The following is a 27,050-nucleotide window of genomic DNA, read 5'->3' as shown; positions in this document are numbered from 1 at the left end:
CTGTACATTCCCTTTCATTGTGAGATTCTGACTTTCGCTGAACAGCCCTTTCCAGTGCTTGCATACCCTAGGGGTTCAAGCATCTGCAGTGACTTTGATCCAAGGTGGAGCAGTTTTTGACATCTTGCTAGAGCTTGCAGCCCCTGCTTCACCATGCTTGTCTGTCCCTCTGCCATCTAGGTCTACTTACAGCTGTACAGCTAGCAATGCAGATGTCCCAGCAATACTGAGGTCTTAGAACTACAAGACCCGTTGCATGACTTTTGACCCTGGATGAGAGGAAAGATGAGACCGACTATATTCATTGTAAATTTCTACTGTGCCTTTATGCCTGGCAATTCTATCTGGAATTATTGTCTGAATTGGATCTCCACTCTGTTTTGTTACAGCTGGAGTCTTCAGGCCATTTTCTGCAAGTTGCTGAGGCCCAGCGTGAAGATGCTGGCAGATACACTTGTGTGGCAACAAATGCTGCAGGAGAAGCTCAACAGCATGTTCAGCTCCATGTGCATGGTAACGATGTTTTAGCCTCTACTTAGAAGCTGAAAAGAGTGATTTTAAGGCAGCTTTTTTACATCTGAATTCTTTTCTCTTTTGAGTTCATTTGCATTTTTTTTTGTTTTTTGTTTTAACCTCTGCACATCCATCTTTCAGTTTTCATTCTTTGTCCAACACCAGCAGAAAGAAGCCTAGGGCAAAATCTGCCTTTCATGGGATTTTGCCAGTGTAGTCTAATTCCACAGTTCCTAAAAAACAGTTTCTTTGTTATCCAGTAATTAGTAGAAACTTTGGCAGTTCATTGCCCTGAGTTTCTCAGAGAGCAAAATGCTTTGTGATTGGAATCTTTGCCAACCACGTGGCTGAAATAACGAAAACACGATGCTTTTGCCTTTTCAAGAACCGCCCAGAATGGAGGATGCAGGGAAAATGTTAAATGAAACAGTGATTGTGAATAATCCAGTCCATCTTGAATGTAGAGCATTGGGAAACCCTCCACCAGGTATGGACATGAATCTTTCAGAATGTGAAGAATGTCTGATCACAGGTTGTTACTTTTCTACATCTTTTGAAAATAATGGATATTTATTAGCATGAAGTTAATTTTGTGGTATTTAAACTAGCTAGAAAGCTTTAAACATGTATGATAGAGAATATCAGTATATTGAGTTTTGTGGAATAAGAATTGGGAAATTCAGTAATTTCTTCTGTTTCTATTTAAATAAATGAAAAACAACATGGATAATCTACACCCTTATGCATACAGCAATGTCTTGTCCTTAGGCAAGGATACTGTTAGAGTTCTATGAAATCAGCTGTAAACCAGCTTTAAACACATCTACTCCTTTCCCCAGTCAGGTCAGTATTTTATGCGGTTGGGCAGGCTTGAACAATACATTCAGTATTGAGTATGCCTCTCAAATAGGGCCTAGGACCTTGCTTAAAGTCTCTTGAAAACCATAGGATTCTCTCTGCTTCAGGCCTCTGGCATGTGTAAATGCAAATGTTTTCTGTGTGTGTACCATGGTTTCTGTGGCTTTCCCAAGTGATATATTATACTAATGATTTTCTGGGTTCTCATGATATTCTAAGCTTAGAAAACCATGCTGCTTGCATCTGTTCTCATCTAACTGAAGAGTGAAGGGATGCCAGTAAAATGTTAGTTTGATCCAGTGCTCTGCTGAAGAAGAGTACTATCTTTTGGCTGAGATGCAAAAATGTCCTCATTTGTTGTTCATTTTTGTTAATTTTCTTTTGGAGTAATACCAGTTTTCCAGTTTTCATTTCCATTTTTTCAGCCTTTGAGATGAACTCTGTTTTGGCTGCCTGTTTTGAGTCTAAACTTCTGAGGTGGTTCAGTTTAATGTAGCAATACTTCAGGGTAAAAGGTGAAAAATTATATAGATTGTGTATTTGTGTATTTTTCAACCTTGGTATGCCTAGACATCATCAAAATAGATGCTTTATGTTACATTTTCTTAACTTACAGAACATTATTTCATAAGCACATGGTGTGCATGTACAATGGCTTCAGATTTGCTATTGAATCCTGTAGGCAGTCATTATTTTGCATAGATGTCACTGATTTTCTCATTTCCTGGCTCCTTTTTACTTTTATTAATTCCAATGAATAAATATTGTATTTTAAATGTTGGAAAAAATGTGGGAAAAATCTGAAGTGTATTTGGACCTGTTTGTCAGGGGGAATACTTCTGGCAACTTTTCCATTTAATTTTACAGCTATCACGTGGTACAAAGACGGTCGTTCACTCACCAGTGCTGCAAGTGTCACTTTTCTGAGCAAGGGTCAGGTTCTGGAGATTGAGGGTGCTCAGATCTCTGACACTGGTGTTTATAAGTGTGTGGTTGTCAACACTGCAGGCACAGCTGAGTTGACCTACAGTCTTCAGGTTCATGGTAAGTATTATAAGGCTTCTGAGAAACTCCTACCTGCACCACATTTGCTGTTTTAAATCTTCTTAGAAGTCTTACTGTCATTCGTCGTACCATTGTCCTGGAAGAGATATGGCAGGGCTCAAGGGAGCACAGCACGTTCATTCACTCTTTGTTGTTTTGTTTTGTTTTTCCTTTTTTTCCTTTAGTGATATTAGGATACATGTTTTTAATATTAGGAAGATGTTATATGGGAGTTTGATTTTTATGGAGAATGAGCAGAGACACCAGATTTGTTGTAAAGATATTTATATTATCATTTAAACATTTGGAAGGACTTGAAATCACTGTGTTTCACTGCAGGTGACTTCAAAGTCTACAGTAGATAAAGAAAGAACACAAGGCAAATGTTCCTTCATAATGCAAGAATCTTAAAGAAAAATATACTTTGTTTAAAGAGGTGAAGTTGAAGTGTAGGTGTTTGCAGAAATGACAGATGTTATCAAAAGCCAAATTGGAGCTCTTTCACTGATTTCAGTGTATTTTGCATCAGGTCCTAATCCAGGCTCCTATCTCTGCTGCGTGCATACACATGTAGGTGGTTTTCAGTGAGAGTCTTCAACACAAAACTGCAGCCCAAATTTGTCAGTGTCTCTGGCTGATATGCATGCTTAGTATGTAGTTCCTGTTATTGTTAATTAACAAATACAGAGCTAGGCCGTACGTTTCTGTTAGATTAATGACTGTCATGGGAGAGAATGAGGGCTCAAGGTATGGTCAAGTGCAGTTAACCTCACCCAGTGATGAATTCACAGAAGATATTTAGAACCAAGGTCATTACTCTGTTTAAACTGAGAAATAGCTCCTAAGCATATGTTTATCTTCTTATGTGTAGTGGAATTTCAGCAGAAATTTACAGTTTTCTAGGGAACTAGTACTCTCTCATTTAGTGGCAAACTCTACACAAATAAAAGTGCTTCCCCTACCAGAATAGAAATATATACGGTTGCAGCCAGTGCTAATTGCATCAAAGGAAGCTGAAAAAAAACAATCCATGCACCTTCTTAATTCAGCTTGTGTGGCAGAAAAGTTAAAGGGAGTGCTTTTGAGATTTACCAAAAACATCCAGTTTATTTAGAGTTTGAGTTTGATGAGACAAAGGGTTTTTGTTTTTTTCTTTTAGTAATGAAAGCAAGAGTAACTACTGAAGGAAGAACAGACTCATAGTGTCATACAGACAGTATGACACAGACTCAAGTGTCATACAGAAAGTTGCACCAAATTTACTAACAGCCTGCTCTATGATTTTGTGTGGCAGCTGGCCTTGTGAATGAGCATCTGTCTTGGTTGACTGCTGGTTGTATTCAACAACTTCTGTTGTTAATCGAGTGTTGTGGATGTAGTAACTGAGGCAGAAATTATCAGCTCATTTTTTCATTAAGAACAAGGCCTGATTCCACAGGCTTAACAACTAGGCAGACCTATTTAGTTTAAAGGAAGCAGGTTGAATTCCAGCTTATTATATTTTTATGATTTCATTGTGTCTCGCTCCAATTTGTAGGAGGGAGGCAAGGTTCTTTGATATGTGTATACCCGGCGTGAGATTAAGAAGCAACGGTTCAAATGTTGGTCCAACCAGTTTATTAAAGTCCTAGGCGTTTTTAGGGAGATGGGGAAGGGAAGGTAGGCTATAGGGAAAGTAGGAAATATAAGCAAGGAGTCTTTGCAGAGAGCGAAAGAGATAGTCACCACCGTGGGTCCAGCGAGGTACACAGTAGGTCCGTGGATCTCAGGAACTCGTCTGATCACCTCAGGGGATGGGAGACAGCCAGGGAGCTCTGCAGCAAGCCGGTCCCGGGGTTCTTCCGACAAAGTTTTCCCCTCAGGGAATTCTCCGTCAAAGGTGTCTTTGGGAGTTTTTCTCCAAAGTCCCCAGTTTAGCGAGGGCCTTTTATCCCCCATTTCGGTGGGGTTTTTTTCTTCTTCTTAACAAACGCTTCTTTGTAAAAAGATTTAAAACTAACTTTTCTGACATTCCTGCCCCACAGATAAGCCAGCAAGGGTTGGAGGTCTCTGTTGCCTGACACAAGATTTACCACCTTCTGCAGGGGTCTGCTCCTCCTAGCAGCACCCCTGGAAAAGACTGCTTGTCTTGTTCCTGCTTATCTTTACAGTCCTAAGCAGGGATGGCATGATAACACCCACCATTCACCCTCCTGGATAGTTAGCAGTTGCCTGTCAGAGTCTTATCATCAGAAAGGCCTCACGAAAGCAAACTTTGAGATAATGAAAGAAAAACAGTTCTGTCTTTCACACATTGTAATAAGAATTTTGCACTTCTTTCTCACTACTTGAACCTCTTCTAACATTTAAGAACAGTAGATGCTACTGAAATGAAATGGAGGGTACTGGATGTACATAGAAGAAAGATTATAAAATCACACCTGCATGTTTCCTGGGATTTCTACTGCTGGTGAAATTTGTCATAGAACGAGTAGTCTGAGCTGCGTGCTGGTAGAGAGACTGCTGAATTTGTTAATGCATCTTATTTTCATTAAAGATTAAAAAAGAAAAAAACATTTTTTTTTCTCATGTCAGATATGTATTAGTAGAATGCACTGTTCTCATCTTTTTCTAGGAGTGACTTCAAGCATTAAGCTTTTGTGATTGATAGTGAAAGGACAGGTATATGACCACGTTGTAAGTGGTAGAAGCAAATTGTTCTGATTTTCCTGATAAACGAAACATCTCTCTTTTTTAACACTTACATTGCAAATATTGAATGTCTGCAGAAAACAGCTTTTTGATTCCAAAGCTGTTTTATTCTACTGTAAATATATGCCAGTGCTATGACCACACTTGTTTGCTCATGAAGAAATACAGAAATAACAAAATAAATGTACTGGAAATCTCAGGTATGTTCCTGTCTCCCTTGTAAACATAGCTCTACAAAATTTACTAGGCCTTACACTTAAAATAATTGTATGCTCAGTTAAGATTATTTTTATCATTAGACAGGCAGATGTTGTACAGATTGAACTGGTAAGTGTATTTTCTGCAAGACTGATTTATTACTCTGTGTCTGTGTATATATTTGGTTTACTGAGTTTATCATATAAACTTTTCTAATTAATCTCCACCATGGATAATGCCTTTCATGAGGTCTAAATGGAACGTTATAAAAGTCTGAGGGAATATTTTCAGGTTTGAGATTCTGGTTCCTGGGTGTCACAGCTGTTCTGTGGGCAGCAGACTCGATCCTACTTACCTTGCTCACAGTAGTTTCATTTAAGTTATCTAACAGCTTATGTAAGTGAGAGCAGCATTTGGCACAAAGCAAACAAATGGCAGTAATGCTAATGTTAGAAATCTTTCAGCAGCACAGTGCCTTGCAGGAAGAGAAGCAAGTTCTAAATGTAAGCATCCCATTGGATTTTACTTTGATTTATCTTAAGTCTTACGTAGCTGCTCCAGCTTTATTTTCTTTTTTCAGTCCCACCATCAATCTCTGACAGCAGTGACACAGTGACAGCAGTGGTCAATAATCTAGTGCGACTGGAGTGCGAAGCAAGAGGCATCCCTGCACCCATCCTGACATGGCTAAAAGATGGCAGTCCTGTTTCCAGCTTTAGCAATGGACTCCAGGTATTGGGTTCAAATCCTGCCGTTTGGTTTGGTATGGGCCTCTAAAGTCTTTGCAATTTAATGATACAGACAAAGTTGGAGGTTTCAATATTGAGAGTATAAGGCTTTTTGCTCTGGGATATTATTGCAAGCTTACAGTAATTACTGTGCAAAATGTGCTCAACATGTATATATTAAAATAAGGTGGTCCTTCCAACTAATGTCATACTAAGTAAAAGTCTCCATAAGCAAGTTTTTCACTGACTGGCAAGAAGACTAAACTGGACCACTGCACTGAAGAGATCCTTAGAGTCTAAGTTTGCATAATATTTCATTACTAAAAGTAATTAGATGGAGATGGTTCTGAATCAAAATAATAAGGCACTGTTGCTTCCTGAAAGCTATTTTTATTATCTGAAAGATGAGAGCTGAAACTTATTTCAGTATGTGGGTTACTTTGGGCACAGACAGAAAATGTGACAGTGTTTGAAGCTAGTCAGAGAGGGATATGTCAGTATCTTGCAGAGAATTCTAAATTCAGGAGTTTCCTATGATTTGCATAAAGCCAGACTTTTGCTTTTGCAAGCAAAATGATGAACAGTGCAGTACAGGAAAGAGTGTAGGTAAAATATAGATGGTGGAAATCAGTGGCAAAGCAAGTAATTTGTTTTGGAATAAAACCTAATCATTCTCATGTTTTTGCTTTACATCAAAGCACACATACTAAATATATTGTATTTCTTTTGCAGCTTCTTTCTGGAGGCCGAGTCCTGATGTTGACTAGTGCTCAGATAAGTGACACAGGAAAATACGCCTGTGTTGCAGTGAATGCTGCAGGAGAAAGCCAAAAGGATATAGATCTCAGAGTTTATGGTGAGTTTTCCTGACAATTTTTCTTGAATGAGGAAAACTCTTCATGGAGCTTTAGTGGTCCAAATGTTTGGTAACACTAAAGATAAGTTGTTCCAATCCATAATGAAAGCCAAGGATATCAGGACGCATGTTTGTGTGTACATGTATGTAAGTAAAAAATAAAGATAATAAATATATATGTATGCACACAGATGTATTGAAGTATGTATGTTCTGTGTGTCCTTGAAGAAATGTAGCTGCAACAATGAATTTGTAAGTTGTGTACACAAAGGCTTATTTATAAATGATAGGAGAAAATGCATATTTGTCTTTGCATGAGTTATACGTTGATCCCTAATACAAAAGCTGTCATGGGGGTGAAAGCTCAGTAGTCTTTATTGAACCTTAATGAGTTAATGTGAATTTGCCACACAGTGCTCAAAATCTTTCCATTTTCAGGCCCTTGCTTGCAAGCCACCACTTGCCAAAATTGCATTGTCCTTTTTAGTGCTAATCATGACGTTATACTGAGCCCAACAAGATAATTTTGTCTCTTCTCAGAAGAAAGATATCACTTTAGCTATTGTGCTTTCCCAGTTTTCCAAATTGTGCCAAGCAGTTGATTCTGTATTCTTTTTAACTGCACTCATGTAAATTCATCTGTCCTCCTTCTTCCTCCTGATTTCTTGCAGCTTCTATAAGATGTTTTTTTATATTTTTTATTCTTCAAGATCACTAGTGAAGTACAGATATCAAAGAGCATAATGTGCTGTCAGGTGAATAGCCATGGAGTTTAGCTGTAGCAAGCTTAAAGTTTCCCTGGACAGTTGTCTCACTCCAATTTGTAGGAGGGAGGCAAGGTTCTTTGATATGTGTATACCCGGCGTGAGATTAAGAAGCAACGGTTCAAATGTTGGTCCAACCAGTTTATTAAAGTCCTAGCCGTTTTTAGGGAGATGGGGAAGGGAAGGTAGGTGATAGGAAAAGTAGGAAATGTAAGCAAGGAGTCTTTGCAGAGAGCGAAAGAGATAGTCACCACCGTGGGTCCAGCGAGGTACACAATAGGTCCGTGGATCTCAGGAACTCGTCTGATCACCTCAGGGGATGGGAGACAGCCAGGGAGCTCTGCAGCAAGCCGGTCCCGGGGTTCTTCCCACGAGATTTTCCCCTCAGGGAATTCTCCGTCAAAGGTGTCTTTGGGAGTTTTTCTCCAAAGTCCCCAGTTTAGTGAGGGCCTTTTATCCTCCATTTCTGTGAGGCTGTTTTTCTCCTTAGTTTGGTGTGACATACCTGGCCCAACAGATAAGCCAGAACGGAGTGGTGCCTTTGTTGCCAGGCACAAGCATTATCACCTTTCGCAGTGGTCAGCTCCTCCAAGCCGCACCCCTGAGATAGACTGCCTGTCCTGCTTGCAATCATGAGCAGAGGTGCTGTGTCATGATGACACCCATCATTCACTCTCCTGCATAGTTAGCAGTTGCCAGTCAGAGTCTTATCATTCACGAAGCAAGCTTTGAGACAAATAAGAAAAACAGTTCAGTCCTTCACAACAGTTGAATGTTCTGTACACCAGTAAAATGAGGATGAACAATGATCTGCAGTTTTAGAAATCTTACAGTACTGTATGTGGAGAGAAACTTTTGGACTTTTAGATTAGTTGGAGAAAAATGTTTTTGATCTGGCAGTCTCTTAACTGTATAACAACTGTAAGCACAATTCTGGAAATCTTATGAGTTAGAAGACTGCATGTTTTCTTAGGCTAATTGAGACAGCTGGATAGGTTATTTTCTTTGATTATGGCTTTGTAAAGGCACTGCGGTTAGCATATTCACTCATGACTTGAGTCATGGCTACTTTTTGCATCTTCAAGAGGCAGTAGAGAAAGTCAGGATTTTGGCGCAGCAAACTCAGGTTTAAATTTGAATATAACATTTTGCATCTACAGAAAGGAATATCAGGGTACCTTTTGGAGTTTGAGGGTAAGTGTATTTGTATACGTAAGTGCAGAAGTGGCATGGATCTACTTACTGTTCCTTTGGTTTTGGAATCTCTGTCCCTTTTAGCTAGAAGAGATGAAAAGACATGATTAGAGGTTATATATGTAAAGTTACTGTTGTAATTTTACTGTTACTGAGCTTCTGCAGGGCCATCTTGAGTGAGGCTGTCACAGAGCCACAAAAAGACTTAATCTGGTATGAATAATCTAATTAAGAAGTCCCAGGAGGAAAATAATTTGGAATGCAGTTGGATCTGAGGTGGTTAGAAATGTGCGATGCACTAAGCTGGTCTAAGAGTTGGAACAACCTGACTTAACATACAGTTACCATGAGCATAATTAGATTAATTTTAAATCTTATTCATTCATAAACAAATGATCTAGTGTCTGTCTTTCCACATTTCATGAACTCAGTTTCCTTTTACATGCATTTCAGTTCATTTAGCTGGGGGGAAATGCAGTTGGTGGAGAATTATTTGGAAATAAATTTACCTTCTGCAGTAGTGGATCAGCTTCCAATGTTCAGTTCCACAATACTCATAAAGAATCTTTGTGAGTTCTGCAAAGAAAGATAAACAGATTTGTTTTCAGTTACTACATTTCTTGTCCACAGAGACCAGAATTTGCTCTAAATTATTTCCAAACTGCTTTGATGAATACTTCTTGTTGCAAGAAAAACAAAGGTTTATTGCTAGTGTTATTTTTCAGGATGTCTTGACAACTGTCTTGATGGTCTGCTGAGTACAACTTTGGGATTTCCTGTAATCTTCTTTGTGCTAATTAATTCAATATCTTTTTGTTCAAAGTGAAGCCAAGAGTATTTCTAATGAATGGTCCCACTGCTTCCCTTCTTCTTACTCACATATTTTGGGCAGCTGAACTAACAGATTACTAAGCTAGAAAGTGAGGGAACTGCAGCAATAAAAGCTTTTCTATTTGGTTTTGGTCAACATTTTATTGGGTGAAGTGAACAGTCTTAGTACACAAAAAGTATAAAAAGCTCACATGTTACTAGATGAAGTAACTCTTGCTAGAAGAGTTTAGATTTTGCAAGTATTTAATTGCAGACCTAAAGTTTGCCTTATAATTGAGTTTGTAGTGACTATGCCTTCTGGTTTAAAATGGAAAGAAAGGAAGGGGAATCTGTATCAAATGCTGTAAGGATTTAAGAATGTATCTTTCATTAAGAGCACTAGCAAGAGTTGTCCTCTGGATCATGCTTGAGCACCCCAGTTCTAGTTTGCTGTTAACTAAATGAGATAAACTACGTTTATCATGAGGGCTCCCAAGTTCTGTCTCACTGGCTCTAATCTGGGAAAAGGAATTTTCAGTGGAGAGCTGATGGTAAGCAGCGTGATGGCCTGCTGCACCCATCTCACCATTTTCCAAGGCGGTTTGTGTCTTGGGCTGAAATACTTTAAAACTCGTGAAGTGTCAGCTGCTTCAGTAGACTAAAAATCTCATCAGATTGTGATCCAGCCTGCTGTTACCAAAGGACACTCAGTTCAGCTACGAATAATGATAGCATACCATGTGTAGCAAGCAGTTCTCAGTCATTAATCTTTTAAATTTAATGTTTAATGTCGTCATCTTAGTGTTATGTTTCCTCCTTGATTTAGGGAGTTCTTTTCAATGCCAGCTGTGAACACTTGTTGATTTTCAAAGTTTAGTACTCAGTTGTTTCTTAATTGCTTTGTTTTTGGAAAAACCGCTGATGTTAAAAATGGGGGGAAATTATGAGGTGACTTTTTTTAAATACCATTCAAGAATAGCTATAGACTGCAATTTAAATGTGCCCAGAAGCATTTTTGTCTTCTACATAGACAACTTTTCCTCCAAAAGCTGATTTTTCTCTCCTGCAATTTGGAAATGTGTGATAATGAGGCTCTTGCTGCAACTGTTGTACATACTTAAATAGAATGCTCAATGCAAACAATTGCAGTAACTAGCTAGAAACACCACAGAAAACAAATGGACAATCATGTGGTGGTAAATTACATCTTACTGAGGATTAGATAATGGAATTTCTGGTGCTTATTGATATCTAAAGGAGACCTAAGTTGGATGTCAAAAAGATAGCAACTGCCATATTATTTTTGTTAAGCAAAGAATTGTTAATTCTACAGTATGTACTACTATGGGAAGTTTACAATACCCAAAGGCCTCTTTTTCTGATTCTAGTTCCACCAGACATCATGGGAGAGGAACAAAATGTCTCTGTGCTCATCAGCCAGGCAGTGGAGCTGCTCTGCCAGAGTAATGCTGTTCCCCTGCCCATGCTGACATGGCTTAAAGATGGAAGACCCTTGCTGAAGAAACCGGGTCTTAGCATCTCTGAAGATGGAAGTGTGCTGAAGGTAAGCTGGGCAGTCAGTGTGCATCAGGAACTTTGTGGGGAGTGTACCCATTAGGAGGGTGCTAGGTGTTTTTAGAGCTTGAATAGCACTAGCCCTAATGGGGCAACAAAGCAGTGCATAGGGCTGAGTGAGCAACAGCAGACACCTAAATACAGATTACGCAAGAGTTGTACTGTTACTTATATTAGGGAGATAGGTGTAAGCATAAAAATTTAAACCTGAGCAGCTTCACCCTGTAACCTTCGTATATAACAGTGTAAGAAAAAATCCAGGTTTTTGTTTTCTTCCTAGATTGAAGGAGCTCAAGTACAGGACACCGGCCGTTACACTTGTGAAGCGACAAATGTTGCTGGGAAAACTAAAAAGAATTATAACGTCAATGTCTGGGGTAAGATTTTTTTAAGCTTATTTCAGGAATGGGTGCATGGGAACTGTTGATCATGGCCTGAACCTCTGATTGACTACCTGACACAAGCAATGAGTCATCTGTGAGAGCACAGGTGAAGGCAATTCAGCTGTGCTACTGGAAGGGGTGGAGCCTGGATGCACCTCTCTGAGATCCCACTTAAGGGCTGACTGCCGCTGAGGAAGGATCTCTTTCTCTGGGGATTGCTCCTTTGTGGAGTTTACTGTGAACTTTCAACATCGGGGAGCATTTTCATTTATTGTAGATCATCTTTCCATCATGATAATCTTACTTAACCAAACATCTGTTTAACTTCTGTTTATTTATTGATTGTACAAAAGGGAATGGAGTTCAGAGTGAAGTTATGATGTGAGACACTGTAATCCTCTGCAGTTCATAAACTCATAAATGCTGATGTTCAAGCAGGGTGACTTTTTTTCTCTTATTTTCTTTAGTTCAACAGTTTCAAGAATGTGGATGTATTCTCCAAATTTCTTTGATTTGGTTCTTAATACCACATGCTTTGTAGGCTTCTTTTCAGGTTGGGATTCCATGCATTTTCAGAGCTCTAACTGGTTTTGTGTCCAGATCCTATTTATGCACTCTAATGCCATTTGGAGTAACTTACTCACCTTAGACATTTTAAAAATGCTGAAGCATGGAATTTCAGGGTTTTTTTTTTTTAAAAAAAAAAAGCCTCTCCTCTATGAGGAGAGACTTAGGGAACTGGGTCTGTTTAGCCTTAAGGCTGAGAGGGGATTTGATCCAGGTTTATAAATACTTGAGGTGTGGGGGCCATAGTGGCGAGGCTGGTCTCTTTTCAGTAGTGCGTGGGGACAGGACTAGGGGTAATGGGATGAAAGTACAGCATAGGAAGTTCTGCACGAGTGTGCAGAAGAACTTTACAGTGAGGGTGACGGAGCACTGGAACAGGCTGCCCAGGGAGGTGGTGGAGTCTCCTTCTCTGGAGATATTCAAGACCCGCCTGGGAGCCTACCTGTGCGACTTGATGTAGGGAACCTGCTTTGACAGGGGGGTTGGACTCGATGATCTCTAGAGGTCCCTTCCAACCCCTACAATTCTGTGATTCTGTGAATTTTGGGTAGCTTTTCCTGCCTCATTGCTTTCTCCCTATATTCTAATTGAAATACTTTGAATTCAGTAAACTACAATTAGATAAAAGGATTTGTAATGATTAAACAAAAGTGTTTATTGTAGAATAATTATTTATTTAAAAGAAATGTTGTTTAAATTTGGGAATGGATATTGCTTTACCATGTGAGATCATGAGCTATTCCCACATTAAGCATACACAATTGCAGAATTGTAGGGGTTGGAAGGGACCACTAGAGATCACTGAGTCCAACTCTGCTAAAGCAGTTTCCCTTCTGCAGGTTGTACAGTTAGGTACCCAGGCAGTTCTTGAATATCTCCATAGATAGACTACATGCCCTCATTGGGCAGTGCTCTGTCACTCTGACGGAGAACAATTTCTTCCTTGTTTTTAGTATGGGATTTCCTGTGTTCCAGTTTCTGCTCAGTCTCTTGTTCTACTGTCGCTTTCATAGAATCATAGAATCACAAGGTTGGAAGGGACCTACAAGATCATCTAGTCCAACTGTCTTCCCCTTACCATACCTACAGAAAACCGCTAAACCATATCTCCTAGCTCCTTATCCAGACGCTTCTTGAACGCTGCCAGGGATGGGGATTCCACAACCTCCCTGGGCAGCCATTCCAGTGCCTGACCACTCTGAGACAAAAAGTTCCTTCTTATGTCCAGTCCTAAACCTCATCTGATACAACTTGTGACCATTTTCTCAGGTCCTGTTTGTTGCTTGGGAGAAGAGGCCAAGGCTCTCCTCATCACAACCTCCCTTCAGGACGTTGTAGAGTGCAATGAGGTCTCTCCTGAGCCTCCTCTTTTCCAGGCTAAACAATCCCAGCTCCCTGAGCCTCTCCTTATAAGACTTCTGCTCCAGACCCCTCATAAGTTTTGTTGCCCTTCTCTGGACACGTTCCAGGGCCTTAATGTCTTTCTTGTAGTGAGGATACCAAAACTGAACACAGTACTCGAGATGCAGCCTCATCAGTGCTGAGTACAGCGGGACAATTACCTATCTGCTGCTGCTGGCCACACTATTTCTTATACAGGCCAGGATGCCATTGGCCTTCTTGGCCACCTGGGCACACTGTCACCTCATGTTCAGCCAAGCATCAACAATACCCCCAGGTCCCTTTCCTCTTCGCAGTCATAAAACCAGGAATCCTAACCACTAGACTGATATGCTGTAATGGGGCATCTGAAGGGGATGGGGTCCTTTGTGTTGTAGTTGGCAGCCAGCATGTTGCTGCAGGAGAAATATGAGAGAAAAAACTATGTATGAATTTTAAAAGTTACTTAAAGCCAGTCAGAAACAGGTCCATTTTCTTCTCAAGGGCAGGAGTGATCGATGCAGTTATTCTTAAGTATGTTATTCCCTGCCTAGGGTCTGGTTTGCATTGCCAGTAGGGAATATAATTCCTTATAATTATCTCTTATAATTCTTTCAGAGCATAATGGGGCAGATTAGGATGAGGATCAGTTTTGTTATACTATTGGCTAATACCATTTTTCTTCAAATGTTATTTGGCATTTCTTTTCAGTTTCACCAAGAATTTATGGTTCAGATGACATATCTCAGCTGACAGTAATTGAAGGGAGACTGATAAGCTTGACATGCGAGTCTACTGGCATCCCACCACCTAGTCTTACCTGGAAAAAGAGTGGTGAGTGACCATCTGCTGTTTTTTTTAATAAAGCAAATATGATAATTTTGATCTTCTTTATGAATATTTTAGATGGTATGTTCTGATATTGAGTAGAAAACTAGTTTTCTACAGTTTTCTAATTCCATTCTTTCTAATCACTTCAGCTTGGCTTAGGTGTCGTTATTCCTAATGTCATGCAAGGGGAGTGCAGTGGAGAGGTGTCTTAGCTGACTTAAAGCTGGACAGTTTGCACACACTAATGAAGCACTTAACCTCTCTCTGTACATTCAGGTACTGTGTAGTGCAGTGGGAAAGGATCAAGTCTTATGCATCCCAGCAGGCCTGGCTGTGTGTCACGGTGCAGTAATGTGGGGTGGAGCTGGGCTTGTGATCATCTTTGCAACATGAACGTATCCTCAAAATCTCTCTTGAAATTTGCAGCTGTGGCACATTGCAAAGTGATGGAACTGCAGTTATTGTAGTAGTTGCTTTGGGGGATTACTGAAAATTTCTTTCATCTCAGTATTTAGGAGTAGTTTGCACACCTTTTTGCAGTAGGGTTAGAGCAATACATTGACAGTATTTTTACAATCTACAAAACAGTAGACAAAAGTAGGCATTTTCAGCACCTTTTAAGCAGGGACACTGTTGGAGACAGAGTATTAGATAAAATAAGGCGTTATTCTTCCTGCTTGTTAATTTTTTTGCTATTGATCAATTTTACCTATCTGTCTGAAGGCAGTGTTGTGTGCACCATCCTTTATTAATTACATCTTACAGAAAGAGCAAATTTTTTTCTTTTTTTTCTGCAAAAGATTTTCAGAGAAAATGAAATGTATCAGTCTCTTCTATACCTTGCCACACCCTGCCTCTTGGCAGCCTGTAAAGCACACTGAGATGATTGTACAATGTACTGCAGTGCTGAAGGATGTACATTCAAATGGTTGAAAGCAAATTTGAACCTGTTTGAAAGTTTAGAATGTAGTGCAACTTTGGATGTTCCTCACGAGTCAGATTTTTCATCACTTTTGCACATTTTCATAGGGAAATAGTGGGAAATGGAAATTCAGCTTTTATGAGTAATCAGTGGGAGATGTGCTCTTTCTGTCACAAAAATTTCCCTGCAGTTGACAACGATGGCAGTAGTTGCCAAGCCTGAGTTCTTAACAATGTAAGAGTCTGCTCAATGAAGGTCTCATTTGCTGAGCTGTAACCATTCCAGTTCTGCTCAGCATTTACTGGGCAGAAGTATGTACACACGTGCCACATGACACACAGTATGCAGATGGCCAGGTATGTATCTTGTATCCAAAGTTGAATGGCCTGGCTGAGGTGATCATACACAGGAAGTACAGGAAGTCAGGTTTTACTGAAAAATGATGAATTTGTGGAAATGTCCAAGACATTTTGGATGCATATGAGCATGAAGAGAAGTACTGTGTTTTAGCTAAAATTGTTCTATGTTAAGTCAGCAATTAGTATGAGAAGTCCTCCAAATCTGCTTGTACAAAGTTTCTGATGTCTAGGAAAACTCTGATATTGCAGTTCTAAAATGGAAATTGTGCATGTCAGTGACTGTTAAATAAGCCATTGGAATTCACACCACCTGAGCAAGCTTGTTGCCATTCTCTGCGTTTTTATCTGGAAGAATGTCTCTTTCAGGCTCACCACTTGAAGCCGACCAGTCAGGAAGGGTACGGGTATTATCTGGAGGCAGGCAGCTGCAGATTTCAACTGCTGAAATTTCTGATACTGCATCTTACGTTTGTATTGCTTCAAATGTGGCTGGAAGTGCAAAGAAAGAATACAGCTTGCAAGTGTACAGTAAGTTACCATGAGGCATTGTGTTCAGAATGAGCATGTTACATAAGTGTTATCTGTGCAGTGAGGTTAAGCTGCAAAATGTCTAATCCAGGACAATTCTAGGGAGCTCAGAGGAGATGAGTAATTGTAATTCTGTCAGTTTGGATTTACCATGAAAGTGCCTGTATGTCTAGAAAGGGCATCTGACCACAGGTGACTACAGGATGTAGCATACCGTGGGTAGTGCAGCGTTTCCTGCCACTGAACTGTAGTAGTGATGACAGCTAGTTGAAGTAGTTGAAATTTTCCGGTTTTACTGCTAATTCAGTGTTGAGTTCAGTGAGCTATTTTTAAATCTTTTAAATCCCATGAAAAAGGAGATTTTCAGAAATTTGTAGGGATTGACAGAGTTTTCAGTTGTCTTTTCTATTTGATTGTTGTTTTTTTTTTAATTGTACGTAAGCTATGTGGGCTGGGGAAACAAAAGGTTGGTTGTGTTTTCTCGGCCCTGGGGAAACTGTTACGTATTGCCAGACTGTTCTTAACAGAATTGCCAGCAGTGACCCACAATAACTGCCTCAGCTAAAGCACTGATCTTGCAAGCGTGATTATTTTTCTGTTCAGAAGCAGGTGAAGATCCTGAAGTGTGTTTCTTTTTCTTTTGTAGTTCGCCCAACAATACTGGATGGTAATGGCCACTCATCAAAACTTGTTGCTGCCCAGGGAAGTGAACTTTCCCTGGAGTGCAAGGCTCGGGGTATTCCAGAACCAGCAGTAACATGGATGAAGGATGGCCGTCCGTTGGTCAGTGGAGAGGACATAGCGATACTTCATGATGGGCACTTTCTTCAACTGAGAAATATCCAGGTGTCGGACTCAGGTCGCTATGTCTGTGTTGCTGCCAATGTGGCAGGGCTGTCTGACAGAAAATATGATTTAAGTGTTCATGGTGAGTGTGCAAAAAGTGGAGCATGTGTAACAGAAACAAAGCTGGCCTTTAAGTTCACCTGAGGATATCCAATAAATATCCATGTATTTAAACATGGTGACTATACTTATTGCAAGCTTTATACATAGCACACTTCCATCTGCGGATGTATTACAGAAATTCATATCCAATTTTGTTGTTCCTGAACATGTTAAAATCTTGTCTCTGTTAATACCAGTCCATCCCCCCAGCAGCTCCATCTCCCAAGAACAGAAAATCAGGATATAGTATAGTTTTGTGTGATGTTAGGCCCAGTTTTGTGATAAGGAAGTGTTCTTTTGGATTCTGTTGTAGGAGGCAGAAGTTAAGGTTTAACCAACAACACTACACTTGTGTGGCCTTTGCCAGAGGACAGTTATGGGAGCGTAGCCCATATATCTAGTCATTAGACTTTCTTGTTTTGGGCTATCAAGGGGATTTAAGATGGTTTCTCCAACTATAATTCATTTTGGTAATTTGACTTAATGGGATTGATTAGAACATCACGCCGCATTAGAGCCATTCTAACTCAGAATGGCACTTGTTTTGCATATGATTTTTAGTGCTTCACTGAACTGAGTATTTGTTTATAATGGGTAAAGCCAAGAGAAAGAGGCATGCAGAAGTTACTGTGCCACTGAACCAGGACAGCAATTTACAGGAATTTAGCTGTGAGTTCCTTTGCAAATCCCACGGTTTCACAGAGACTTTCAGTTGTCTCTGTAAAGTAGTTTTGTGTCTACTATCTTGCACCGAAAAGGGAAAGCTTGTACAACAATCAGGAGTGGTTTGGGAGAGAAAAAAACACAGTGCAGGATGAAAATAAATGTATGAATTTATCATTATTGAAAACGAGACCAAAGTGAATTATCAATTTATTTATTTATTTATTTATTTATATTATTTTTTAACTTTGTTTGCTGTACTGTATTATCAAAGTTCTGGATAGGATAGTAAAAAGAAACTTCAGCTCTCCTGAAGTTGCTTAGTCTGGATGATGTTTAGTTCTTAAGCCCAGTTTTAAAGAATGATCTGTAGAACTGAAATTACCTTTACTCCTAGCAAAGAAAATCTAAAAATGAATTTGAGGTAGTTATTTTAGTAGAGGAATTGTTCTTTCCATCTTTTCGCTTTCTTCTATCAGTCTTAACATTTTCCATAGTGTTGCATTCAATATTGGAAATTGTAATGTACAATGATAGGACTACTATAAACTGTTATTTGCTAGGGCTCTTAAGGCATTAAATTAAAGAATAAGAATAAGAACTTGTAGAATTAAATTTTATTTTTTCCACGTAGTTACACACAAAAAATACTCATCAGTTTAAGAAATGTCTCAGTTTTGTAGCTCCTTACTTGCCAAGCTTATCTTTATTAGGCTGACAGAATATTTTGAGAGCAAAGTTAACTTTCATTTGTTTTGCAGTGTGACTTTTCTTTCCTTTTTTTCCATAGTTCCCCCAGGTATTGCTGGTGACCTTCAGTTGCCTGAGAACATCAGCACTGTAGAGAAGAATCCCATCTCTCTGGTTTGTGAAGCTTCAGGAATTCCCCTGCCATCAGTAATGTGGCTCAAGAGTGGATGGCCTGTCACTTCAAACACCTCTGTGCGAATCCTCTCAGGTACAGCACACATTTAAAGCTATAGCTGTTTTATTTAAAAAAGGGAGTTTATTGAAGACCCTTCTGTTGTGTGAGCATTCCACACAAGGAAGTTTGTAGTCATAATCCAGATTGGTTGCAGTGCCTGGTAAACAGCCGATGTACACTAGGAAAGTTGCTACCAACTGTTACATACGTGAGTCGAAAGTGTGGTAACTGTTCGGTCCGTGGCATGGAATGAAGCCATATTTCTGGCTGTTATTGTATGTCAGTTCAGTGTGTATTTTCAGAAATGTGTCAGATAACAACATCTTGTGGAGAAACTTAGCATTAACAATGGGGAAAACAGATATGGTTCATAGGGATCTAGTTCTTTAAGCCAGCTTCACCTACAAAGAACTAGTACCAATGCCTTTTATGACCAGTAGCAGCTGACAAGAAATACCCTAAACAGGAAGGGCTTGGTACCTGTTCCGGTAAACCATCATTTTTGGCAAAACTGTGAGGAAGTGAGAGTACTTGAATGGCAGCTGCAGCTTTGTTGGTGCTTTATGTTTACAGTAGGAAATGTAGTTAGCAGCACTTGAGATTACAAGTGGAAGATGTGTACCTGGCAGACAGTACATTTTACATAGACATCTTGTCTGGGGTTCAACTTTATGGACTGTGTAGAAGTAATTAAGTATTTGACTATAACTGAAATGTAAGGACAACAACTGGAACGATTCTTTGATTTTGGAAGTGCCACTCTACTACAGAGCTAACTAGATCAATCTATGTACGTGACAGCGGGGCAGTAGGCCCATGGGCCCCTGACCCCAGAAGTGGGAAGGGAAAAGGGGAAGGGGCAGGGAGATGTGAGCTGGGCTCGGGAAAACAAAACAGAGCAGCAGCAACGATCTAAGAAGGAAAACTTATTTTACTAACTATTATATCGGAATGCAAGATAACACACTATAATACAGACTAATTGAAATTGAGGCTAATAAATCAAGTAAAATAAGAGAGAGAGAGATTTCTGAAGACTGAGAAGCCTACTTTGAAATTGAAGGCACCACGGTTTGGAAGCACATCCACACCCGCTGCCCGACAGTGAGAGAGCGAGCGAGTGTCACTTCCATGATGTATTTCCCTCTGTGACTGTGAGGTCCTCTGGGACGTGTAGTTTTCTTCTCTCTGCTCCACGTGATGTTATGATGTGAAATACCAATAGCAAAAATTATAAAACCATGACACACTCACAGCTAGAAATCTCTGTTTCTAGTATTCTACTGTAGCCACCAAACCATCCTATAGCATGAACATGAGAAAACTATCAGAGGTAAAGGAACTAAAAGGTACATAGAAGCTTGACTAAGCCTGAATTTGAAGCTAGAATTTGTCAGCACTTTTTTCCCCCATTGCTGTAGCTTTTGACATAGGTAGTCCTATGTTCTGCTGAAAGAACCTCTTCTGTTGAAAGGGGTGAATGACTGTACTGTGCAAACCTGGCCATTTGAATTGGTACACATTCCTTTTGGTGCACAGTTGCCATCAACAAAAGTCATGTCTTGTAGGCTTGATTGTCCCTCTTCTGCCTGTTGTTTTCTACACCCACACTAGTATCACCACCCAGACTCCAGAGTCATGATGAATGAGATACAAAGAAGTGTTATTGTCTCTGAATGTTAGCTGTAGTGGGAAACAGACCAGAACTTGGTGCTTTGTTTTCCAGCAAGTTTTGTGCTTTTGTGTAGTTCTTCAGAAAACTACACCTTGTGGTAGTGAGCTGGGACCAGCATGGTGTTGGAGTCTGTGTTTGTACAGCTGCAAAGAAAAACAAAAAAAATCCCTCTTTGACCAATGCTGAGAGGTAAAATACTTTGCCCAAGTATAAGTTCAGTTCTGTTGATTGGGGAAAAAATACTTGGCATTGCAGATGATTTTAATGTGTGGAAATCCTTCCTTAGTTGCAAAATACTCCTTCCAGTAGATGTGATTTCTTGATTGGAGGCACATCTATCAACCAGGTTAAGCAGTTTCTTCCTTCAAAGCACAAGGTCAGGAATGTAAATTTCTGGGTTACATCCTGATTATGAGACTCTGTAGAGGTCTGCAGACAGGAGATGCACAGTTCACATGTAATGTCCTGTGTGGTAATGATTGCTAATGTGAGAGCCGCTGATGAAAGACTGGAAGAGACTGAAGGTTGGCCACTATGTTTGTTTTTACAATTAAATGCTCATTGATGCTTGTTTTGCTGTTCTTCTGCCAAAAAAAAAAAAAAAAAAAAAAAAGAAGCAAAGAGAAGTTACTCTTCTAGGTCAATGTTCTTGATCCTCTGATCAAACATATTTAAAAATTATGTGTTTATAAAATAGCTTTATTTTTGTATGTTCCCTCTCTCCTCTTAATTATTTTTCCTCTGTAGTCACCTAGATTCTCAGTACAGTGAAATATTCACATAAGTGAAAATCCTGCTTTCTTAGACTGGATTCTGTGACAGTTTTCTGTACAGAAGTATGAGCACAAATCCTCCTTTCTGCAAACGTAGTCTGTCTGCTGTATCCAAAGTTTATGCACCAATCAGATGAGATGTGTACCCCCGGCATATTTATGTGCAGTCCGAGGGACCTGTCCTGCAGGCTGAATTTTCTCTGCATGCGCTCTGTAAATGTGTCTCAAAGTTTTCAGTGATATCAAGTTAACTGTTATCTGTTAACTTCCTGGTTAATTTCTTGACAGATGTCTGAATGTATCAAAGTTCACTTGAACATTTGGAAAGAAAAAAAAGGGGGGGAGGGGGAATTTGAAAGTTACTGAGTAGAAAAAATAGTTTTATGAATGTTAAATGCAAATCTATAAATACTTAGGATTGAAGCAGAGAAATGAAAGAAGCAGGAGTATGGTCAGTCAGTTTCTCTTACTGCTTGTTCAACAAAACTAAGCACATTAAAAAAGAGGAGAATATGCCTGTAAATTTTACCAAACCATACCAAATTGTCTGCACTAGTTCCAGTTAGAGAATGTATTTGGGAGTGTATTGCAGGGCTTTAATAATTGTGCATTTTTGGCCTCAGGAGGTAGAATGCTTCGTTTGACACATACGACTGCATCAGATGAAGGGCACTATACATGTGTGGTGTCCAATGCTGCAGGAAAAGCAAAGAAGGATTTTTACCTTTCTGTTCTAGGTAAGAATGTGATAGTTTTGCTGCAGTAGAAGAAGAAAAAGTAAGGCAATGTCCTATGCTTTGTTGTTGTTATAAAAATGAGTGTAACAAAACATATACCCTTGGGTGGGTGGGGGGGAAGTGCATCTAATAACATGATCTGAAAATGAGGTTATAAAGTTATAAAATTGCTTCTATGTGTGGATTTACTGTATTTTTAAAAACTGTAAGAAGTTCTTAAAACTTAGGATTCTTCATACATAATTAAGAATGAGTAGGAGCTATGTATGTTTTGGTGGTTTGTTGCTTCTTTTCTAATAAGGTGCTAAGTCACTGTACCTCTGGCTTCAGGTTACTGCTTCAGTCTGATCAAAGTTTAGGGGATACTGGCAGCCAGACTTCCACCTTCTCTTCAGGTTCTTGTTGCTCAAAGATTCATTATCCCTTGGATGAAATAAACAAAGTGAATTGCATTATAGGAAAAGTGAGTTTTTGTTTTTCTTCCTGGCCAGGTTTGTTCTTAGTCAGGTTGGTTCCCTGCTGGTTTGCATTCTACTTGAAAGGAAGATGACATGAATAATAGAATCACAGAGTGGCTTGGGTTGGTAGGGACCCCAAGGATCACGAAGCTGCAACCCCCCTGCCACACAGAGGGCCACCAAACTCCACATTCAATACCAGCCCAGGCTGCCCAGAGCCCCATCCAGCCTGGCCTTGAACACCTCCAGGGACAGGGCATTCATAGCCTCTCTGGGCTGTTCCAGCACCTCAGCGCTCTCATAGTAAAGAACTTTCCCCTTACATCCAATCTAAACCTTAAGCTGATCTGAAATCAAGACAAAACTACAGCCCATGATAGCCATGTTAAACTAAATCTGTGAATTTCTTGTACCACATGCTTGAAAGCAGAAGGGTGCAACTCATGATTAAGACCAGCACTGTTAAGCAGCACAGGGTATAAAAGTGTGCAGCTGAGTTTTGTGATGGCAGTAGTTTGTTGCAACAAAGATGTAGAGAAAAATCCAGGACCTGCAGGGAAATTAAATGCTCTGATTGGTACCGTAAAGTGTGTAAGATAAGTGTAGAGGGTGATCCTAGCCTTTTATGGAAGCTCAGCAGGGTTTTTAGACGGCTGTTCAAAACCTTCAATGTCTAATGCCTTTACATTACTTATTTTTTATTTTTTTCCCCCTCAGAAAGGACTGCTCTTTGGTTTAGTGGCTATTTATTATTTCTATCAATAATTAACAGGACTGATATAAAGTGCCTTGTGGCATTATTGTATATAATTTGCCTAAAGGTTTTTTTCTCTAAGGTGTTGAGTGTTAGCAGTTTCTCTTGTTTTCTCTATGTGATAATTTATGTTCATATCTGTTCATGTTTATTGGATGAGCTCATGGAAATGTAAGCCTGGTAGCATGGAAGAGGTGGATAAACACTGAAAAACGTTTATTGTACAGTTTTCTTTGGAATGTTTTAGTAGCCAGGTATTCAAGAGGGTTCTGGGAATTTCTCTTGCATGGATTTTGTACAAGTTTTGGTTGACTTGAAGAGAAAAATGCGCTGTGAAGGTGATTTCAAGTGGGCTAAGTGAAAAATCCCACTGTTCAATCTCCTCTTCCCTATCCTCCCTCTCTCCCCCCAAAATTTGTCTTTCTAGAGGAAAGTTACAGGAGTGTGGCCTTATTTACAGGGAGGTGTGACACCACCTCCCTGTAAATAAGAACCATACAGAGATATCACAGTGTTGTCTGAATTAGGGTAGGAAGTGCAACAGACCAGACAGTTTTCAGGCAACCTTGGTTAGCGTAGTACTTCTGCATTTGCAGAATGTTTGCTGTGACCCTGTCTGATTCTGAAATTAATATGCTGACAACCTCCTATATTATTGTGGGGCCTAAGTGATGAGTTGCTCTGTTTATTTATGGATAATAACTTCCTGCCGGTCTTATATCCTGACTTTTATGATCTTAGATTATAATTTTCTCCTGTCTAGTTCCTCCACCCATTGAAGTATCTTTGTCTTGTTGTGACTGAGCACTAGAATGTTTGTTCAAGTCTGTATTGCATTGCTTATACAGTCACAGAAAGGAATTTGGTCAGAACTGCATCACGAGTTCATAAGATTGCCAGTACTGGCCACATCTTCCTGCATGCAGTGTTCTGCTACTGCTACTCTCACCGAGTGTCCTGTACAGATATATACTTCTAGCCATCTGAAGAAGCACCTTTGCCATTCTAATCATCAAGTGAAATTCTAAACATTTTTTATTTTTTCTTCTTCACTCAAGCTTGTATTTTAGCGGAAGATTCAATATAACATATTGATTTTCACTGCTGAGAATGAATTTGCATATTATAATGCTTCTTATTTATCAAAACCTTTAGTTCTAGGTAGGTCAAGATGCATTGAATGCATTTTACTTCCTCTCTTAATAGGCCTTCTATTTAGGTTAAAAGTTTACATTGTTATTTAGAAGTATTGTCTGCCTGTGTAGTCCAACAGTTTTGTTATAAAGCTTTCCAAAATCTCTTGGAGACTGGGTTACTTTCTTAGAGTTACAGGCCTCCTTTTCATTGCATAGCACTTCACGTCTATTCCATTTTTGGTTCCATCTTACTTTGTCTTGAATCTACAAATGTCTCTGTTTTGAAAGAAATAGTTGATGTGAAGGTTTGTTGGTCTGAGAGACTCCTTGCCAGCACACTGACAGTCTGGCCCCTCTCATCCAATAATGCATTAGTCCACATAGTCCTAGTGACCAGGATTCTTTGGAAGCAAAGTGGTCAGTCGTACAATAAGAGTTTTCTTTTACGCAGCTGCTTGGGATGTGGATAGTTATTTTTATTATATGGTGTTATCTTTTATTTTGTCAGAGAAACATGATTTATACTGCAGCAAGATGCCTTTAAAACCATGTAAAGCCGTGTTCAGCTGACTGTATGGCAGCTGTATTTGAATCAAACATATTTCTGCCTTTATTCATCCACTTGGTAATCTGATGTATTGCTTTGAGCGTGCTGGTAAGTAAAAAACATGTGGTGTGTGAGCAGACAAGCTTTTTCTGTCCAATTTTTAAAAATAAATTATTTCCCTACAGTTCTAGATGAATGCTTTCAATTAATAGAGGGAAACAAACAACTCTTAAACTTAAGCACATTATTTTGAGCAAATTAATCACTTGCTCCTTAATGCAAGTGAAGAAATTTGCTTACAAGCTTATAAAAGCGACTGCTGACCATACTCAGAAATACAGGAATACACCTCAGCACCCCAAATCTCTATCTAGCTCTCAAGACATGAGGCAGTGAGGTGAGTCCATTCAGGGTCCGTGGTCCTCTCTTGTCCTATTGATGAACAAGTATGCTAAGGGGTGCAGAAAAGAGGTATATTTGTTCTAGCAGGGCAATACTACGCTGTCTCACATCTGGACTTGTTTCTGGTAGATCTGAGCCATTTGTTGATCTAAGTTCATAAGAGAAGTATACCCTGACACATAAACCTTTGCTGTGTTTAGGTTGTTTGTAAATAGTAATTAATGTTGTCTCCTTATATGATTCCAGTGCCTCCAGGGATTGTGGATGAAGATAAGCAGGAAGATGTGAAAGTGAAAGAGAAGAACAATGTTACTTTAACATGTGAAGTGACAGGTAAATTTATACTATATTACTTTTACTCATCCTGTGGTCTCAGTTTTCACTGGTTCTGACCAGGGTGTTTTGAGTACAATTTTCACTCGAGTGGAATTTCTGAATTCCTGGTTTAGACTTCCTGTGTGTGGCAGGAGTAGGCACATCTTGTTGTGAAGGTTGCATCAAATGGAAACAAGAGATGATGTGCATTTATTCTCCTGTAGAATTTAAATGGAGGTATACCTTCAGGAGGTTCAAAGGCGTAGAATGTGTATTTCAGAACCTCTCTCTAAAGGATATATTCTAAAAACCCATTCAAAACTGTATTTTTCTGTTATTCAGAAACCTTGGTATATCCTTGAAGCTATGCAACGGCTAATATTTGCAGGTTTTTTTTTACTCCATTAAGGGAATCCTGTACCACAGATCACCTGGGTAAAGGATGGGCAGCTTCTAATGGAGGACAAAGATCACAAGTTTCTGTCCAGTGGACGTTTCCTGGAAGTCACCAATGCTCAAGTCTCAGACACAGGAAGATACACATGTGTTGCATCCAATACAGCTGGAGATAAGAGTAAAAGTTACAGTCTTAATGTACTTGGTAAGGCAGCTACTCTGGCTCTTGCAGAAAAAATAATAATTTCAGAAAAAAAAAAAATCACCTTGGGATTGTGTAGTCTTTTAATTAAAATAGTTGTATGACTGATTAAGGTTTAATGGCTGAGTAAGTGATAAATAACCTTAGGTGAACAGAAACAGCAATTCTGTTCTTTAACCACTATAGAGCTCGAACAGGCAGAGCTGTAACAGGATATTGAGCAGGCCTGTACATGGGCTCGTGGAAGGGAGTACATGAGTACTTTTCAGTTGTTACTTTTTGTAAGAACTGCAACCATCTGCAGTTTGCTTTCTTTCATGAAGGTTATTGCATAACCAAATGAAAACAATAGCGAGTTTGTTTTCCTCATCCTCATTTCCTGGGCATGTACCTGCCAGTTCTGCTGCTCAGAGGATCATCAGGCAGTGACTGCCAGCTGCTGTGCAATAAGTTGTGGTATTCCCAGTGACTTGTCTTAGACAAGAGCTAGGGGTGCATGGAGTCCACTGACATGGGCTGACTGTTGTCTATAGGACAAAACGTGAAACTGAATGAATGTTGTCTGGTCCTGGGTCTCACTGCATCTGCTAGGATTGCCTCCCAGCTACCTGAGGCAGAAACTAGATCTCTAGACTGAACAGAAAAATGGCTTTTCACAGGAATCCTTCCTCTTGTTAATGATTTTGTTGCTCCTAGTGTCTCCAACCATTGTGGGTGCAGATAGCCATGCAAGTGCAGAAGAGGTCACGGTTATCCTCAACAGACCAACATCTCTTGTTTGTGAGGCTTATTCATATCCTCCAGCTACAATAACCTGGCTGAAAGATGGTAATCTTTTAGAATCAAACAGAAATATCCACATTTTGCCAGGTAATTTGTTTGTTCTTGTTGATAGTTAACATAATTCTACTGTTTACT

At 39.6% G+C, this 27,050-nt stretch overlaps 1 protein-coding gene across 10 annotated transcripts in view; it reads left to right on the top strand.

Annotated features, from left to right (window-relative positions):
• Positions 1-27,050, top strand: part of HMCN1 (hemicentin 1) — a 185,413-nt gene that overhangs the window by 97,659 nt on the left and 60,704 nt on the right. For 9 of the 10 annotated variants that reach the window (XM_015869879.2, XM_015869881.2, XM_015869884.2 and 6 more), the window contains 15 exons: positions 390-513; positions 899-1,000; positions 2,239-2,415; positions 5,885-6,036; positions 6,765-6,888; positions 11,045-11,220; positions 11,512-11,608; positions 14,273-14,395; positions 16,040-16,201; positions 16,848-17,129; positions 18,603-18,770; positions 21,809-21,922; positions 25,466-25,552; positions 25,944-26,135; positions 26,829-27,002. In XM_015869879.2, coding sequence (XP_015725365.1) covers positions 390-513; positions 899-1,000; positions 2,239-2,415; positions 5,885-6,036; positions 6,765-6,888; positions 11,045-11,220; positions 11,512-11,608; positions 14,273-14,395; positions 16,040-16,201; positions 16,848-17,129; positions 18,603-18,770; positions 21,809-21,922; positions 25,466-25,552; positions 25,944-26,135; positions 26,829-27,002 — 2,254 coding nt within the window. The remainder of the gene's footprint in view (positions 1-389; positions 514-898; positions 1,001-2,238; positions 2,416-5,884; positions 6,037-6,764; positions 6,889-11,044; positions 11,221-11,511; positions 11,609-14,272; positions 14,396-16,039; positions 16,202-16,847; positions 17,130-18,602; positions 18,771-21,808; positions 21,923-25,465; positions 25,553-25,943; positions 26,136-26,828; positions 27,003-27,050) is intronic. The other variant, XM_015869882.2, reaches the window with a different exon arrangement.

Source organism: Coturnix japonica, chromosome 8, assembly GCF_001577835.2.
Source record: "Coturnix japonica isolate 7356 chromosome 8, Coturnix japonica 2.1, whole genome shotgun sequence".
Classification (NCBI taxonomy): Eukaryota; Metazoa; Chordata; class Aves; order Galliformes; family Phasianidae; genus Coturnix; species Coturnix japonica.
This window is presented reverse-complemented; position numbering and strand designations above follow the sequence as displayed.